At 57.0% G+C, this 15,980-nt stretch overlaps 1 protein-coding gene across 1 annotated transcript in view; it reads right to left on the minus strand.

Annotated features, from left to right (window-relative positions):
* Positions 1 to 15,980, minus strand: part of NOL4L (nucleolar protein 4 like) — a 155,510-nt gene that overhangs the window by 20,043 nt on the left and 119,487 nt on the right. Inside the window, exon 5 of the mRNA XM_007934548.2 lies at positions 7,714 to 7,855. Coding sequence (XP_007932739.1) covers positions 7,714 to 7,855 — 142 coding nt within the window. The remainder of the gene's footprint in view (positions 1 to 7,713; positions 7,856 to 15,980) is intronic.

The raw sequence follows: 15,980 nt of genomic DNA on the forward strand, positions 1-15,980 counted from the left end.
AGTACAGAGTCAGAAAGCAGATTAGAAGTTGCTAGGGGCTGAGGCAGCGGGGGATGGGGAGTACAATGGGTACAAAGTCTGTCTCTCTGGGGTGATGAAAATCTTTTGGGAACAGATTGTTGTTGTTGTTATGTGCTATGGACTTGGACCCAACTCATAGTGATCCCTCCTTGGGTTTCTGATGCGGTATCACTACAGAAGTAGATTGCCCAACCTTCCTTCTGAGGAGTGGCTGGTGGGTTTGAACCGCCAGCCTTCTGGTTAGCAGTCAAGTGCCTTGAGCACTATGCTACCACAGCTCCTTGGAAATAGTGACTATCTATTGTTATTATTATTATTGTTATTATTATAGTATTATTGCACAACAGTGTGAATGTCATTAATGCTGGTAATGATAAATTATTTTAAAATGGTTCAAATACAAATTTTATGTTCTATTACTTCAGAGGCCATCCTAGGAAGGCCATGGTAAAGGGGCCATAATTCCCCTTATATGTCAGTGACCAGGTCCAACCAGGGCTGTGCGGACAATGCCCCTGTCGGTGGAGAGCTACTGCAGCCCCAGAATGGGCCCACGGTAGGGGCAGTGCCCACAAAACACTGCAAGCAGCCAAGGCAAAGGTGGGTGATGTGTACGGCTACTCTGAACCTACAGGGCCTGACCCCAACTCCCACCAGTCCCTTCCCCACTAGCGAGTGGGCCTGTCTCTCGCTCGAGCTGCTTCCACTCCTTGGCTAGAGCACTCCTCTGTGCCCGGCACAGCAGCCTGCCCCCAGGAGGTACACTGCTGCTTGGATAAGAGAATGGACTTACAGTGGCCCGCTTAGGTGCCTGCCAGCATGGGAGGCTGGGGTGGGTTTAGGGTTTGCCAGCTCAAGGGGCAGGATCTGGGGGGACTCAAGGTCCCTTGTCAGGCCCTGAAACGTGGGTATGGAGTGGGACAAGCTGTATGTGCCTAGGTATGGCTGGCACCCAGGGCCTTCCCAGTCCAGCTCCCTTTTCAAAGAAGCAAAACTTCGAGAGGATGGGGGCAAGGGCCCATGGCACTAGTGTGCGCACCTGAAGAAAGCTGTGGTCAGGGCCCCACGGAGCTCTGCTGGCAGAGAGAACCTCAGAGAGACCCGAACAGACCAGGAGATGGGATGGAGGGAGATGGCCAGTTAAGGGTTCGGAGAATCTGGGAGATGTGAGGAGGAGGACTCCTCGGTCTTTCAAGGGCCCCTCGGTCTGTGCGTGCCGCCTGGCTGTGAGCCTTGGTACCTGGCCTCAGCCCGGCCCCTGCATCAGTGTGTGATCACATGAAGATCCTGACAGCTTCATTAACCGAGCCTCGCGCTGCTCGTGCTGAGCGCGTCCGCACACCCCGTCCCTCCAGCAGCCCAGGGAGAAGATGCACTATCCTATCCCCTCTTCCAGGCCCAGGGAAGGGATGTGATTTGCCCTAGGTCACACAGCAAGTGGGGGACAGAGGCAGGACCTGAACCTGGGGTGGGTGGCTCTCTGTTAACCAGCAGAGACTGGGGAGGAAGGCACACAGGGCAGTGTGCTGTTAAGTCACACACCTGCTTCCCAGGTGGCTGCCCTGCTGCCCCGTTTGCATTTCTGGGAGGTGGAGAGCCCCACCCAAGGGTGGCAAGAGGCGGGAGGCAGGAAGCTGCCTGTGCTTACAAAGAGCTCCAGAGGACACGCCAGGACTAATGCTCACAGCCACCCAGGCCATGCTACAGACAGACGCCGGGGCTCAAGGACAGTGAGCAACTTGTCTAAGACAGCACTGCAGGGGAGGGCGGGGCCAGGGCCAGCACAGAGCTCCATACAGTGAGGTCCAACCCACCTCCAGGAAGCCGTGTCCAGCTGAGACCCCAGGCCCGCCGAGGTGGCCCTGACCTCTGTTCACCCTCACCCGATGGCCTCCCTGCCCTGTCTCTCCTGGTTGCAGCATGAGGTCATAGAGAACTTCTGGCTGTACAACACACAGAAAATGCCCAGCCCTGGCACTTGGCATTCGCCCCCTGCCCAGGTTTCTCCTGCCATGCTGCCCAGGGCCTCGCAGCCAGGCCTGGTCCTCTCCCACCTGTCCTCCTGCCTAGCCTCAACATCCCCTCCTGCAAGGTGCTTTCCTGTCTCCCTTCTCTGCCCCTAGCCACTCAACAGTCATTCGCTGAGCACCTACTCCGTGGGAGGGGCCCAGGCCTGGCAAAGCCTCAGCCACAAGGGTGGTCTCTGTGGCCTGGGTTTGTAATCACAAAAAACGGGGACCTAAGTGTCCTCCACAGAAGTGGACCGGATGCTGGCTCTGGGTCAGAGAGAGCCCTTCCCTGCGTGGTCTGGGCAAGTGACGTCCCCTCCAAGACATTTCCTGCCCCGTAGGGAAGGGGACAGTCACAATTCTGAGTCCACAGGGTCCTAGCCAGCTGTTGCCAGTTTGGAGCTGGGCCCTCGGAGGGCTCAGGAATGGGGACCTCCAATCCCCAGTGTCAGGGCAAGAGGGAACTGGTCTTTACGTGGACAAAAGGTGGCTGTAATACCACACATCCCATTAGGCTTTTAAGAATATGAAGCTTTGATCACATGTACAGAAAAAAAAGTGAGCAAAATATTCCCTTTATTGGAATTTTAAGTTTTCTTCAAATTTTTTATTTTCTATTTTTCTGCGAGATTTTCTACAATGAGCACGACACCTGTGACATTCCAAAACCAAAACCAAACCCACTGCTATCAAGTTGATTCCAATTCATAGTGACCCTAGAGGACAGAGTACAACTGCCCCATAGGGTTTCCAAGGTTCTAAATTTTTATGGAAGTAGATGGCCTCATCTTTCTTCTGCAGAGTGGCTGTTGGGCTTGAACCACCAACCTCTGGGTTAGCAGCCGAAAGCTTTAACTACTGTACTACCATAACTCCACCTGTGATGTTACAGGGGAAAGAAGCTCTACACAGACACAGCTCTGGCCTTCTCAAAGCTACAGCCTGGCAGGGACCTGTTTTCCATGTGCCTGTCCCTCGCCAACCCAACTGCAGGCTCCTCAAGGCAGGGACAGGCTTATCTCGCTCTGCTCCCCCTGGGCTCTAGCAGGGAACCTTGCATGCTAGAGGTGCTCAATATTGGCATGACTGAACAGAAGGCAGCATTCTAGGAGTGCCTTTGTCCCACTTGACATGGGGTGATGGGCACTGGGGGTGGGCACCAGGCAGCAGCCACCAAACCTTCCTGCTACAGGAAGGAAGTGCCGGCACCATGTCTGTGGGGGAAGGGAGCTCCAGGTCCAGTGGGGCCAGAGTCTAGGCTAGAGGTCCAGGCAGGAGGAGACTCCTCATCGGAGAGGCACAAGTAAGAAGGCCCAGGCTGCCCAGGATGCCACTTAGCTCCTGCCCAGCACCCCCACCAAGGGCAGGACAGGGGCTTGAGCAGGACCCTCAGCTCTCCCCTAGTGCTGGCTTCCTGTCTGGCCTCCCGTCTGCCTGGGAAGTGAGTAATGTCCGCTCCCCACCCCCAGCATCCCTTCGGGAGGCCAGGCCTCACACTTTCCGTTCAGGAAGGGGCACAGGAAGAGGCTGGGAGAAGCACATCAAGGGGAAATGGAAGGAGTGGGTCCTTGCCCACCCCCCCTGCAGCACCAGTCCCGCCACGGATCTGCCAGTCAGGCAGCCCACAGCTCACCTGCCAGTGACCACATGTGGTCACTTCACTCACTCATTCATTCATTCACCAAACATTTTCCTAGTGCCCTATGCTGGGCTCCTAGCCCTCAGAGAGTTTACAGTAATCTGGGGGAAGAAGTGGACGTTAAACAGGATCCCACGACTGAGGGTACAGTTATAGACTGGTTTGCTGTTCGTTCCTAAGTCAGGCCCAGACCACTGTGTCTCCAGAGAAACTCTCAACAGTTGGCCTCTCCCAAGCATCCTCTCTCCACCCCGGAAAGGCAGCCCATGGGCCAGAGAGTGGTTTTCCAGACAATGTGTATGGAGCTCTGTTTGGATCCAAAAGGGAGCCTAAAGCCCCAGCCTGGGCTCATCTGGGGTCCAGAGGGGACCCGGCCTGTGTGGGGGCAGAAAGAACAGGCAGGAGCCGGCTGCACTCTGGCCCCCCGAGAAGCCAGGGCTCTGAGAACAGGCTCCTCACTTATCTCCTGGGGAACCTCGGACATGGCCCTGTGCCAGGCAAGAGGAGGTCAGCCTTGGGCCCCCGCCACCTCTGGTTGGATCACCCAGATTCTCTCCTTCATCCCCAGCCTCTCCCTGGGGGACAGGGCAAGAGCAAGGGCCTCTCACATAAGGCAGCTACAAACCAAAGGAGAGAAGGGCCCCACAGTGCTACGCTGCTGTGACTGAGGGGCTCAGGAACGGGGCTACAGGGAAACGAGGCAAGCAGCTGAAAGACCTGTGAAGGCTCGCAGGCAGTGGCAGGATTGGGGACAAAAGCATGGTTGTGTGTCAGAACAATCACACACACACTCATGCTACCAACTCAGGGGCAAGCTCCCCCACCTCGGGCAGGGGTGAAGCTGGGGTGCTGGTAATCACCTGGACTCAGCTGTTTCAGCTGTGGGACCTGCTCTGCCAAGGCCTAGCCTGAACCTGTCTTTGTTCAAATCTTTAAAAAAAGGAGCACTCCTAACCAACCCACCAATAGATAGAAATCTGCACACCGCCTGGTTTCTTCAAATGCACCTGGGCTGCATCTGTGGTCAGTAGAGGCGGGTCCTAGCCCCACCTGTTCCCAACAAGGAGTGGACTGTAGCCCCTTGGGATGGTGTGCTGGGGGATGGGTCTCAGTAAATGTTGACTTGTTCGTTCAGGTACAGGCCCCTGGGTGGTGCACACACTTTGTGGCTGACTACTAACCAAAAGGTTTGCAGTTGGAGTCCACCTACAGCAGCTTCATGCAAGAAAAGTTTGACCATCTACTTCCATAAGATCATGGCCACTGAAGACACTACGGATGGAGTGCAGTTCTGCTGAAACACGTGGGGCAGCCATAAGTCAGAATCGACTTGACAACAGTGGGTTTGGTTTGGTTTATTCACTCGGGCAACAAGTACTCAGCAGATGCCAGGCACCCAGCTAGGTCTCTAGGGACAGGGAGAAGACCAAGACTGACGCAGCCCCGGCCACAGAGCTCAGAGCCTGGTAAGGCCCGAGACATCCATTTCTAACTCGCCACTTCCACGGGAGTCCCAAGGCCCGGAGGCTGACCAGGCCAACCTGGGGGTGGGGTGGGGACAGGGAAGGCTTCTGTGATGGCGGCATCCAAGCAGGGAGCTGAGATCGTGGAGGACTGCGGCAGGGTGTGGAGGAGCTCAGGGCTTTCATCAATGACGGGGGATGTGAGGGCACCCTGAAGTGCATGAGCTCCTCCCGTCAGCTCACTCATGGGAGCAGGGTCTCCGCTCTTGCTGCACTGCAAGCACTGTCAGAGGCGGAGCTGGCTACGTGGCAAGGCGGGGGTACTATGACTCCAGCTGGGTCTGTGGCAGCCAAAACCCTCCAGGAAGGCAACAGTTATCAATAGGCCAGAGGGACCAGAGGGACATCAGAGACCAGGGCAGCTGGCTGGGCCTTCTCAAGGCCTGCGACCCCCTGGGCTGGGTCTGCATCGCCTCTGGCCAGCTCATCAGCCCACTGCCTCCGGACACAGCCTCTGATTAAATAATGAAATGACGGCATCATGGCCAACACCATGCTCCCTGTCTCCAGCTCCAGCTGTCCACCCTGCCCTGATAAACACCTTGTCCTGTCGGCAGGCCAGCCTACCTCAGCTCTCAGCACCCATGGCCAGGCCAGCTCCCCCACCTCCACCCCCAGACTCCTATAGGGACCTGCTACAGGACATGCTGATCTCACCAGCCACTTTGCTCCTCCTAGTCTCATCTTCATGACCAGCCGACCTCCAGGAGGCTCATCAACTGATACTGAGGAAGCCTCGTGACGCCCCCCAAGGAAATACCAGCTTCTGCTTGATCCTGAAGTTCCTCTGGATCCCCAAATCCCCCCAAGAAGTATCTCCTACAGACAACATACCCCCAAAGGGTGGCTGTAAGGGATAACAACAAGATTCTTTTGAGAACAGAAACTCTGAAAATAGCTCCCCAAAGGAGCCCTGGTGGCACGGTGGTTGAAGTGCTCAGCTGCAAACTGAAAGGCCAGTGGTTAGGACACAGCTGCTCTGAGGGAGAAAGAGGTGGCAGTCTGCTTCCCTAAAGATTTAGAGCCTTGGAGACCCTATGGAACAGTTTGACTCTGTCCTTCAGTGTTGCTAGGAGTTGGAACCGACTGGACAGCAATGGGTTCAGCCCTACCACTCCATTTTTTGTTTAGTTTTCTGGATCCCTCTTGGGAAGCCCTGGCTGAGCTTGGCTGGTGCAGCTCATGCTGTGGCCTTTGGGTGTGGCCCTCAATCAGCTCAAATGAGGCAGGAGGTCAGCTGCTAGGCACTTCCCAGCCCCAGAGCCCCCAGTAGCATGTGGATACCCCCACCCGGGTTCCCGTCCCGTGGGAACACCGGGAGGGGTCCTGGTCCTGGAGGCGTGCAGCACGAGAGAGTTGCACTGACCTCACGAGGCATCAAGGCACAAAAGCCTTTTCTTCCCAGCAGCCGCGCACCCCACTCCTCCTAGAACCACTCCTTGGGCTCCCTAGCCCCAGCCGGCCACCTCCAGCTGCCTCCGGGCTGGGTCTCTTCCCAGACAAAGCCAGATTCAGGCCTGGGAGGGCAGTCAGGAGGCAGGCGCACAGCATCTGCCATGGAGACGAACTTTGACCCAAACAGCGAGGCTCTGACCCCGTATTTACTCTTTAAGGCTAACTCGTTTCACAGAGTTCACACTACACCCCTTTTTAACTCTGCACCTCCCTCCTACATTCCAGGCCCCCGACCTTCAACCTCTCCTAATTGCCAGCTCTACACCCCAGTTCTCCCAGGCCTGGCTCCAGCTCATCCCCCACCCCCAGCCATCTCCTCCCTGGCAATCAGAACCCTGGCAGGGACACTCTGACAATAGATGCCACCCCTCGCCCACAATCACATCAAACTGTGGTGGACACCGAAGCCTGACAGCCGAGCCCAGGTGCTTCACTGGGGAACCCTGGGAACCTCGGCTCTGACTTCTGACTCCAACGGCTCTCTCGCTACCACCTCCAACCCTACAGGGAAGCTCTGCTGCAAGAGAGGCTGGAGGAAGCTGCCTGGCAGGCCTGGTCCCCTCACCCTGTGTGCCAGGACCCTGGAAGGCCACGGCGGCTGGGGTCAGGGCAGCGTCCTCAGCTGGGCCACATCTCCTCCCAAGCAGACGGAGGCACACGTGTGGGCAACTGCATCTGCTAGTCACTCACCAGGTGACAGGCAGGACCTTCTTCCTGTGGCCTCACATCAGAGTTTCAGAAACACAGCTCTAGCTCTTGTCTGGGCAGCCAGACTGTTCCAGGATCAGGCACATTTTTAACCTTCCCAGGCCTGACTCAGGACGACATGGGAATCCATAGCCCACAGGACAAACAGGCAGGCATGGTGACCCTGCCAGGCTGCCTGTCCCAGTGAGCGCCATCCAGAATCTTGGGATGGACTTAGTCTCCGAGAACCCCTGGGGGTGGCTGTAAGCCCCGAGCCTGGACTGCCCACCAGAGGCCTGGCTCCCAGCCTCTCGCCTCAGGACTCCTAGGCCTGGAGGCTCGGCGCAGTCCCTCCCTAGTGTCCCCAAAGGGCACTCACCATCCTCTTGGCTGTGGAGGTTCTGCGGACTCCGCATCCTCGTGTCCTGGCTGGGACTTAGGCTGGAGGCCAGGTGTGGGTCAGCTGACATCCATGTGGACTCATTCATATCAAAATCTTCACTGCTCACTGAAGTCTCATCCTGAGTGGGGGCAAAGAAGATGGGTGTTCAACAGGGACGGGTGCTGGCTAGGTCCCAGGATGCCTTTTGGGTGAACCCCAGGGTCTGTGGGCATTTGGATGCACCCCAGAGGCCCCGAACCTGCAGTGAGGGCTAGGTGGTGTGTCCCCCGCCCCCCAGGGAAGTGGCTTGGATCTGGTTCCTGTCAGGAGCAGGGCTGTGGGTCGGCACTGTCTGTAATTGAGGACAATTACGAGGTCTCGCATCCTGTAGGGGTGGATAGCAGGGCCTGGCTCTTACTCTGTTGAGCCAAGGTTGAAAGGAGTGCTGTAAACAAGCGCCACAGCTCCCCCCACCTATAGCTGGGGGGAGAAGACTCTCTTCACGCAGGCTGGCTGGCCACCGGAAGTGGGCAGCAGGCTAGGCACCCCGCGAGGCCACACCACCTGCCCCCACCGGGCCTGTCGCCCCCGACTCCCCGTGGGGCATGCACAGAATTCCTTTCTCCCACTCCCCCAGCCCAGAGGCCATTTCTGTCTTCCTCCTCCCTAACCTTTGCTGTGCTTCACAGATAGGCTCTTGGGCGGCTTCCAGGGCTGGAAAGTCCAGCCCCAGAAGTGGAAAGAAGGAAGGGGGTGGGGCAGGCGTGGGTTCGGATCAGACTGCAAAGGGGGTTCGACTGAAAGGCCTGCGGGGGGGGGGGGGGCACCAAGGCCTTCTAAACAGCCGGACAGCCTGCTGGAGAGGACTACGCCTGCGTCCCTTGGCCAGTCATCCGGGAACCCCCAGGGCGGGGCCCCTTCTATCCAGCCCTCTAGCAGGAAGGGACCCCACCTCCTCCTGGCCAGGCCTCTCTCAGGAGCAGGGAGCCTGGCTGTAAAATGCCAGAAAGATGGTCCTGCAGCTCCCACATCCCGGAGCCCCAGCCTCGCCCCTCCCCTCTCCCCTTAAAAGATACAGTCGCCTCTGGCAGAGCCCCCCAGCCCAGCCCCCTCCAGGGCTCCCTCTTTTACAGTGAGCAAACACACTTTGGTTTGAACTTTCTTCTGCTGCTGTCCCTGAGGCAGACACATCTGCTGTCCAAGTGCTACAGAGGAACCAGCCGGGGACTAGCCTGCCTCCCTCCCTCCCTCCCTCCCCCACCTCGGGCTGGTAGGGAGTTTCCTGGAATTTACGGCTTCTGTGCAAACGCCAGAGTGCACCCTCTGCAGCTGAATCCTGAGGGCCCCAGGGCAGGAGCTGGGCCTCCACAGAGGCCTTGCCCAACTGAGGGGTCCACAGACGGCCCCACAGCACCTGAGGGACAAGCCCACACATCCTGCTTCCTTCTGTGCAAACAGCCCCCCCTCACATTCACTCCGATTGTGTTCTCACACCCTGAGGGACATACTCAAGACCAAAAGGCTCTGGGCTCTCTATGCACAAAGGGTACAGAGGGACAACAAAACTGTCCTGTGTGAACTCCACAGAACTGGGGACAGAAGGGAGGAGAGGCTCGCAGGTGGGAAGAAGGGTCCTTGGAGAAGCTGGACAAGCTAGTCTCCTGGCAGCTGATCCTGCCCATCCAGGCTCTGTCCTTAAGAGGCCCAGGGGACGCTGTGCTCAGACATGACCTGAAATCATGGCTCAAGTCAGAGGCCTCTCCTGGTTCTAGGTATTGATAAAACACTCATGGTTGAAGCATTATCTTAACCTTTGGAGGTACCGCTTACTCCAAACACGTTGTCCATTCATTCAAGTATTTATTGAACACCTACTATGTGTCAAGCACTGTTCTAGGTGCTGGGAAATTCAGCTATAAACAGGACAAAGTCCTGGCCCTAGTGACACTCACTGCAGTGAGGGAGATGGACTGTCAGAAGGACAACATCATGCCCGGTGTCAATGAGAGCCACAAAGGCAGACCACAGCCTGCAGAGCTGTGTGTGGCAGGTGGGCAAGGACATCTCGCTGGTCCAGGGACGTGTGAGCAGAGGCAGCAGGAACTGAGGAGAGCTGTGTGATGTCTTTACAAAAGTGGCCTCGAGGGGCAGCCAGGAGACCACCGTGGCTGGAGGTGAGTGAGCCAGGGACCACTAAGAGAGCAGTCTGAGCCACACATAACCTGGGCAGGACTGTCCCTGTCACCTCTGAATCAGAGAAAGAGCATGGAGTCTTCTACTCAATATACTCAGGCTCACGGAGGAGAAGGAAAAAAAGTCAGGACCGGTGGGTGCAGCAGAGAAGGCCCCCACACTCCGGTTGCCCTCAGCCAGGTTTAAAACAGTAACAACAGAGGTCAAAGTTTCCCAGGTGTCAAGCACTCCACTAGGGTCATCTTGCTCCTTCTACCCTCCCCACAGGCCGTGAGGAAGATACAATAACAACCCATTCTACAGATGAGGAAACTGAGGTTCTAAGACAACTTCAACTAACAAGTTGTAAAGTCAGATCTGAGCAACCCTGAAGGCCCACCCACCCACCTGGTGCTGCCCCCTCACTTGGACTGTCCATACTGCTGGCACACTCCACAACCCAAATTTCAAACACAAATCCCTCTTTCTCCAGCCCGCCGGCCCATTCTTCGTATTTCCTCTTAAACAATTGGCCTGCCTGTACCATGCACCCTGGCAGTTCCTCACTTAGCTGAAGCAGGTCAATGTGCTGTGGGTCTACGCCCTGTCTTTCTCCTGAAAACCTTATTAGGTCTTTCCAAGAGTGGGGGCCAGGCAGGGTGTTCTCTCAATCCCCCCTCTAAGGCCAGCAAGACTTGTTGAATCGATAGAGTTGCCTGGCATGCTGTTGCTGTTTAATGAGGATGCTGCATTAATTTGCCAATTAAGGGCGCTGGTCCCACTGTGCACGGTTCTTGAATGGAAGCCATATGAAAACCTGGACCCTGGCTGCTTGCTGGTGGGCAGGCGGGTGGGTGGGTGGCAGCGTGCTGCTTCGCAATGCCTCCCCCTCCTGCAGCTAACAGCCACCCTGCAGGATCCCCAAAACGACCCCTTCCACTCTATACCCCCAAAGCTCTATTTCACATTACATCACAGTACCTGAAAATGAAGACCATCCTGTGCCCAAATGGTACAGGGCTTCAGGGCCGGGGTTTATGAGACTTCCCTACAATGGCCCCATAAAGCAGGCATCCGTTTCAGGCCTGGTACCTGCCCCTGCACCAGCTGCCCATGGGCACATAAGCAGTGGAGGAGCTAGGATCTGAACCCAGGCACTCTGTGCCCAGAACTTTCACCAAAGGCCACCTCACCGCACTTCCTCTCTTCAATCAGAAGAGCCAGATTCCTTAACGGCAAAGTGCCTCACTCAAGACAGACCCAACAGGAACTCACGGTGATGAAGCCCTATTTACCCACACATGCGCACGCTTGGGATCATGCTCTTCAATGACCTGACACGTTCATTGAGCATCTACTATGTGCTGGTGTTGTGCTAGGAACAATGACTAAAAGATTTCGTTCTCTATGGAATGAGACCAGCCCAAAATTCCAATCTACTTGTAATAGCTGAGAGAGGGGCTGTGGCATCCTCTCCCCAGTGAGTTTCCCCACTGCCCCAAGGTTCTCCCACATGAACCCCAGTTTTGAGAGAGGTGCGGTTCTATCTACGACTTCTACATCTTGATGGCTAAAGCAATTTTTTTTTTCAGTGAGAAGTTGAGTCTATTACATCTATCTTAAACAAACAACAACAACAAGAAGCACTAAGTTTCAATCAAACTTACACAGACAACTTTCAACACCACACCTTCAGGGCGGTCCCGGGAAAGAAGCCTTCCCGTGATTGGTCCATGCAACTCGTTTACCACAGCAGAGCCCCCCAGCTGCAGAGGGACCAACTGTAACCTCAGTCACCCCCCATACACACACACCCATACACACACACACACCCTGAATCAAGTCCTGCAGCAGGCTAATTACACAGGCAATTATCAGCACACATCAGTGGCTGCAGAGGGGAAGATACACCCCAGTCCTGAGGGAATCGCCAGAGGCGGTTGCATAGGCTGGAGAGCTGCTGGGCCTCAAGCCTGTGGTATAGACCCAAGGTGCTCCCCCTGCTCGCCCGAGGGCCACAGGCTGGGCACACCTGGCATTGCTTCTCTGGAACCTCAAGGGGAATGGTCCACCAAGTTCTCCCTTGCTGTAAACAAACTTGCGTCAAACTTTCATTAGAAAAGATAGACGTGTGTGTGTGACCCACTGCTTCTTGGCCCTCTCCCTGACCAGATGTCATATGACTGGCCAACCACTTGCCCCAGGCCCCTCTCCCCTCTGCCCTCAGACACCCTGAGCCTGTGGCCTTGCTACCTGGTGATACAAGGCCACCATTTGTTTGGTGCGAAAGGGCCTGGACCACTGTGGGTTGCATGGCAGTAAGGCTGAGTGAAAGGGAACACGGCAGTACTGGGCAGGCAGGTGGGCAGCACGCAGTCAGCCCTGGGACACACCCCAACCCAGCAGTCATGATTCTGCGCAGGGAGGGAGAGGAGCCACCAAATGCTCCCTGCTCTTATCTTCAGTCCAAAATTCATGGGCAGGTTCAGTTCCTCTCCACCCAGGTTCTGAGGCCCTTCCTCCTGAGCAGGCAAATGCACCCAGCACTGCCCGGCCAGGAAGGAGGAGAAAATGGGAGAGCAGAGGGGAAATGGTGGAAAGGCACCTGGACGCCTGTATCCATGGCTTGTAACTATGGGCAGGTGCTATCAGTAACCTGATTATTTTACAACTGGGGTCAATTTCTCTGGAACTGGGTTCCTGGTGGCTCTGAAATCAAGCCATTTGCATCAGCCAGGGACGCGCGGGATCCTGGGGCGTGCCTCACACAGTATTTTCCAGGCCTTTCCTGAGAGCTGTAACTCTATCTCTATACCACTTGCCTTGAGAAAGAGGAGGAGGAGGATTTGCTGGGAATTTAGCGCAACTGTAAGCCATAAGCTCTGACCAGGAGCCCTGGCTGTGCGTTTCAGAGGAGGGCGGGGGCAGGGACACACAGGAGGTATTTCTGGGCCCGGCAGGAAACAGAGCCCTCTCTGGACAGCCCTCCGTCCTCTGGATCTGCTTTCTAGGAGGGTCCTTCTGCAAAGAAGACCAGGTCCGGGCAGCTGCCCCAGCATCAGTTCTCTCCCCAAGCAAGTGGGCACGCAGGTGAAGGGAGCAGAGCAGAGCCGCGCCCGCCCCGCTGGCCAGCACCTCCTCCCGGTGCACCTGCCCACCTCTTCCAGGACCTGGAAATTCTTCAGCACCAGGCCATTCTTCCCCTGGTCTCCATGTCAGCGAGCATTATACACATGGCCTTCTGAGCATGCCAGGAACGTACTGAACCGCATTTGACCCCAACTTAACCACTCCGGTCCGTCAGATGGCTTATTAATGGAAGATGAAAAGCCTTCAGGATCCACAGCAACAAAGGTGCAAATCCCTGTTGGGAAGGGGTTGCACAAATGGAATCTTAGGGTGGTCTAAGCCACAGCTCCTGGGGACTGAGGGGGTCCCAAGCTGCTTCATGTTAAACCCCAGCCACCTGGCTGCCAGGAGAGGAAGCCAGCCTTCTAGGGAAGCACTCCCTACACAGTTCCACTCCTTCCTGCTAACAGACCTCTTCTGCTTACTAGTCATACAGACACAAGCTCTTCTGGGAAACATGAAGCAGGGAGGGCTGAGACATAGCCAATCATCTCCCACATTTCAGGTATTCTCTCTCAAACACACATACACACACACACACATGCATGCGTGCACATACACACAGAGTGTCTGCCAGAAACATATTCACATATACATGTGGATGTGCTGTTGTCCCTGCGGTAATGTATGCCTGGATGCTGGGAGTGAGCATTTTCAACACCTTCCCACTGGAGTATTGAGTGTAAAACGAGCTTTTGTTTCCTACGCAAAGGCAACTGGCCGTTTTCCCAGCACTCCTCAGCACGAGGGCCTCATTGATACCCCAGGCCCTGCCTTCACTGGAGGGTCCCTTTAAAAGGGAGGTTGGGGAGATGTTCTCAGCAGCTAGATAGTGCTCTCCCAGCCAAAAGGAGGGCTGGAGGGGAACCAGTCTGAGCTAATCCCCTGCAAGACTCTCCTTCCAAGAAAAGGACCCAGACAAGACAAAAAACTTCTTGAGCAACTCCGGGGGTGTTGCAGCCCCACATGGCCCCAGGGTAGCTGAGGCCTGCAGAAGTTCCCCAATGTCAGCCTCTGCAGGTGGGGAGCAAGGCCCTCAGGTGCCGAATGGGGTTGGGGGCACCCAGCCACAGTGGGCAGTGGACGTGGGAGGAGGTGCTATCTTAAAACTGTTCTCAAACAAGCCCAGCCTGAGCTGGGATTACACAGGAGCTTGATATGGTTCAAGGACACATTTGGGGCCTAATGGCTTTCCAATGAGGGTGTAATTTACTACCTGGGGACCAAATGACCACTGGAGCCTGGGCCATAAATGGGCCATTCCCCTGACCAACCTGCAACGGAGACTGATGCTTTTTTGTGTGTGTGATGGGGCCCCTGGCCTGACCTTCCATCACACACAGTCTGGGTGGCTCTCCCCAGACTCCTCACCCATCCAGAGATGTGGCGATTAAGTGAGGGCCCCAAACACCTTTCCCTATGCCCCATCTGGTAGGTCAGGGGCCTAGGCTGGGGTTGCCAGCTGATTCTGGGATAAGTAGGGCTTTACCTCAAGGGAGAAGCTATTTCCAGTCACAATCCTCCTCAGAAAGAGGAGATCAGAGTCCAAACACCATTTCAGGTAAAATCAGGAGGTTATTAATCTCCCCTCAGAGCAGACAGAAAGAAAAATCAATGTTTTAGAGGGGGAAAAGGATCCATTTGAATTAATGCGTTTGTGGCTTCTCCATTGATCTGTTCCTCTTCACACTTTCTTTTTGTGCTTTTGTGCTCTTGGGGAGAGAGGAGGGAGAAGAGAATGGGGCGGAGGGAGTGGGCCTCCCGATAAGGAAAAGGACGGTCTAACCTTAACCTTTCTCCAGGAATAATGCTAATTAGCGAGGCTTAATGAGAACTTCCCCTAGGAAGCGCGGCCCTGTAGGGGCGACCGGACTCTGACAAACGCAGCTGCGGGTGGGGATGGGGGGGGCCCTCTTCTGAACCCAAGCAGCTGGAATAAAAATGCGGAGTGTATTCTCCCCCTGCTCCCCAAATGTCTGACCCTAGAGGATGTGGTAGAGGGCGAAGAGTGGCCAAGGAGGTGCAAATCCAACTTCACCCCGACGCGCGCCCTCAGCCCAGCCTCGCGCGTCCCCTTCATTAAGGAATGCTCCTTCTCTAGGGGCTGGCAACGCCCGCGGCTTCTGCGCGGACTGTACACCTGAGCGAGGCACTCGGTCCCTTCCAAGGGCCTGCAGAAGTGGGCTCAACTCTGTAAACCGCGTCTCAACTCCCCGCGCCGCGGCACCGAGCCCCTCCCTGCCGCCCAACGCTTCCCGTCCTCACATCCCCAAACACAGTCCACTTCCCTTCTCCTGGCGGCGGCAGTGGCGGCAACCCGGGGCCGGCCTCCACCCCGCCGCCTGCGGAGGCCTTCCTCCTCCGGACGCGGAGCCGCTGCACACAAACGGTGTGGCGGCTGCACAATACCGCGCCGCGGCGCACACAATCACCGCCCCCCACGGCCGGCGGCGCGCACCACCCGGGAGTGGGGTGCGCCCGGTAGCCCCCGGCACTCGGGGCCGGGCACACCTCTAGGGCACCCTGCGGCCCCGGCGTGCAGCCTCCCCCCCACACACAGTCACCCACACTCGGGCACACTCGCCCGTCCCCCCGGCGCCCCAGCCCACTCCGAGGGCGCAGCCGCTCCCTCGCGTCCCCCTCCTCGGCCCGGGCGCAGCAAGCTCTCCCCACGTCCCCCTCCCCGGAACCCCTCTGGTCCCCGCCCCCCCAACCGCAGCTTAACGGCCGGCGGCGGCAGCGGGAGGAGGGGGGCGGCGGCCAGGGGCCCGGAAACGGCCCGATCGGGGGGATCCCGGCCGGACTCCGTACCTGGGCGGCCGGCGAGGCGGAGACCCGCGGTCGGGCTCGGCGAGTGAGCGGGGCGGGAGGCGGGGACAACCCCACAGCTCCAGCTCCAGCTGCTGCTGCTGCCGCCGCCGCCGCGGCCGCCCGGGGAGAGGGGCTGGCACCGCCGCGGCGCG

Source organism: Orycteropus afer, unplaced genomic scaffold, assembly GCF_000298275.1.
Source record: "Orycteropus afer afer isolate SDZICR_OR568_19922 unplaced genomic scaffold, OryAfe1.0 scaffold00020, whole genome shotgun sequence".
NCBI lineage: Eukaryota > Metazoa > Chordata > Mammalia > Tubulidentata > Orycteropodidae > Orycteropus > Orycteropus afer.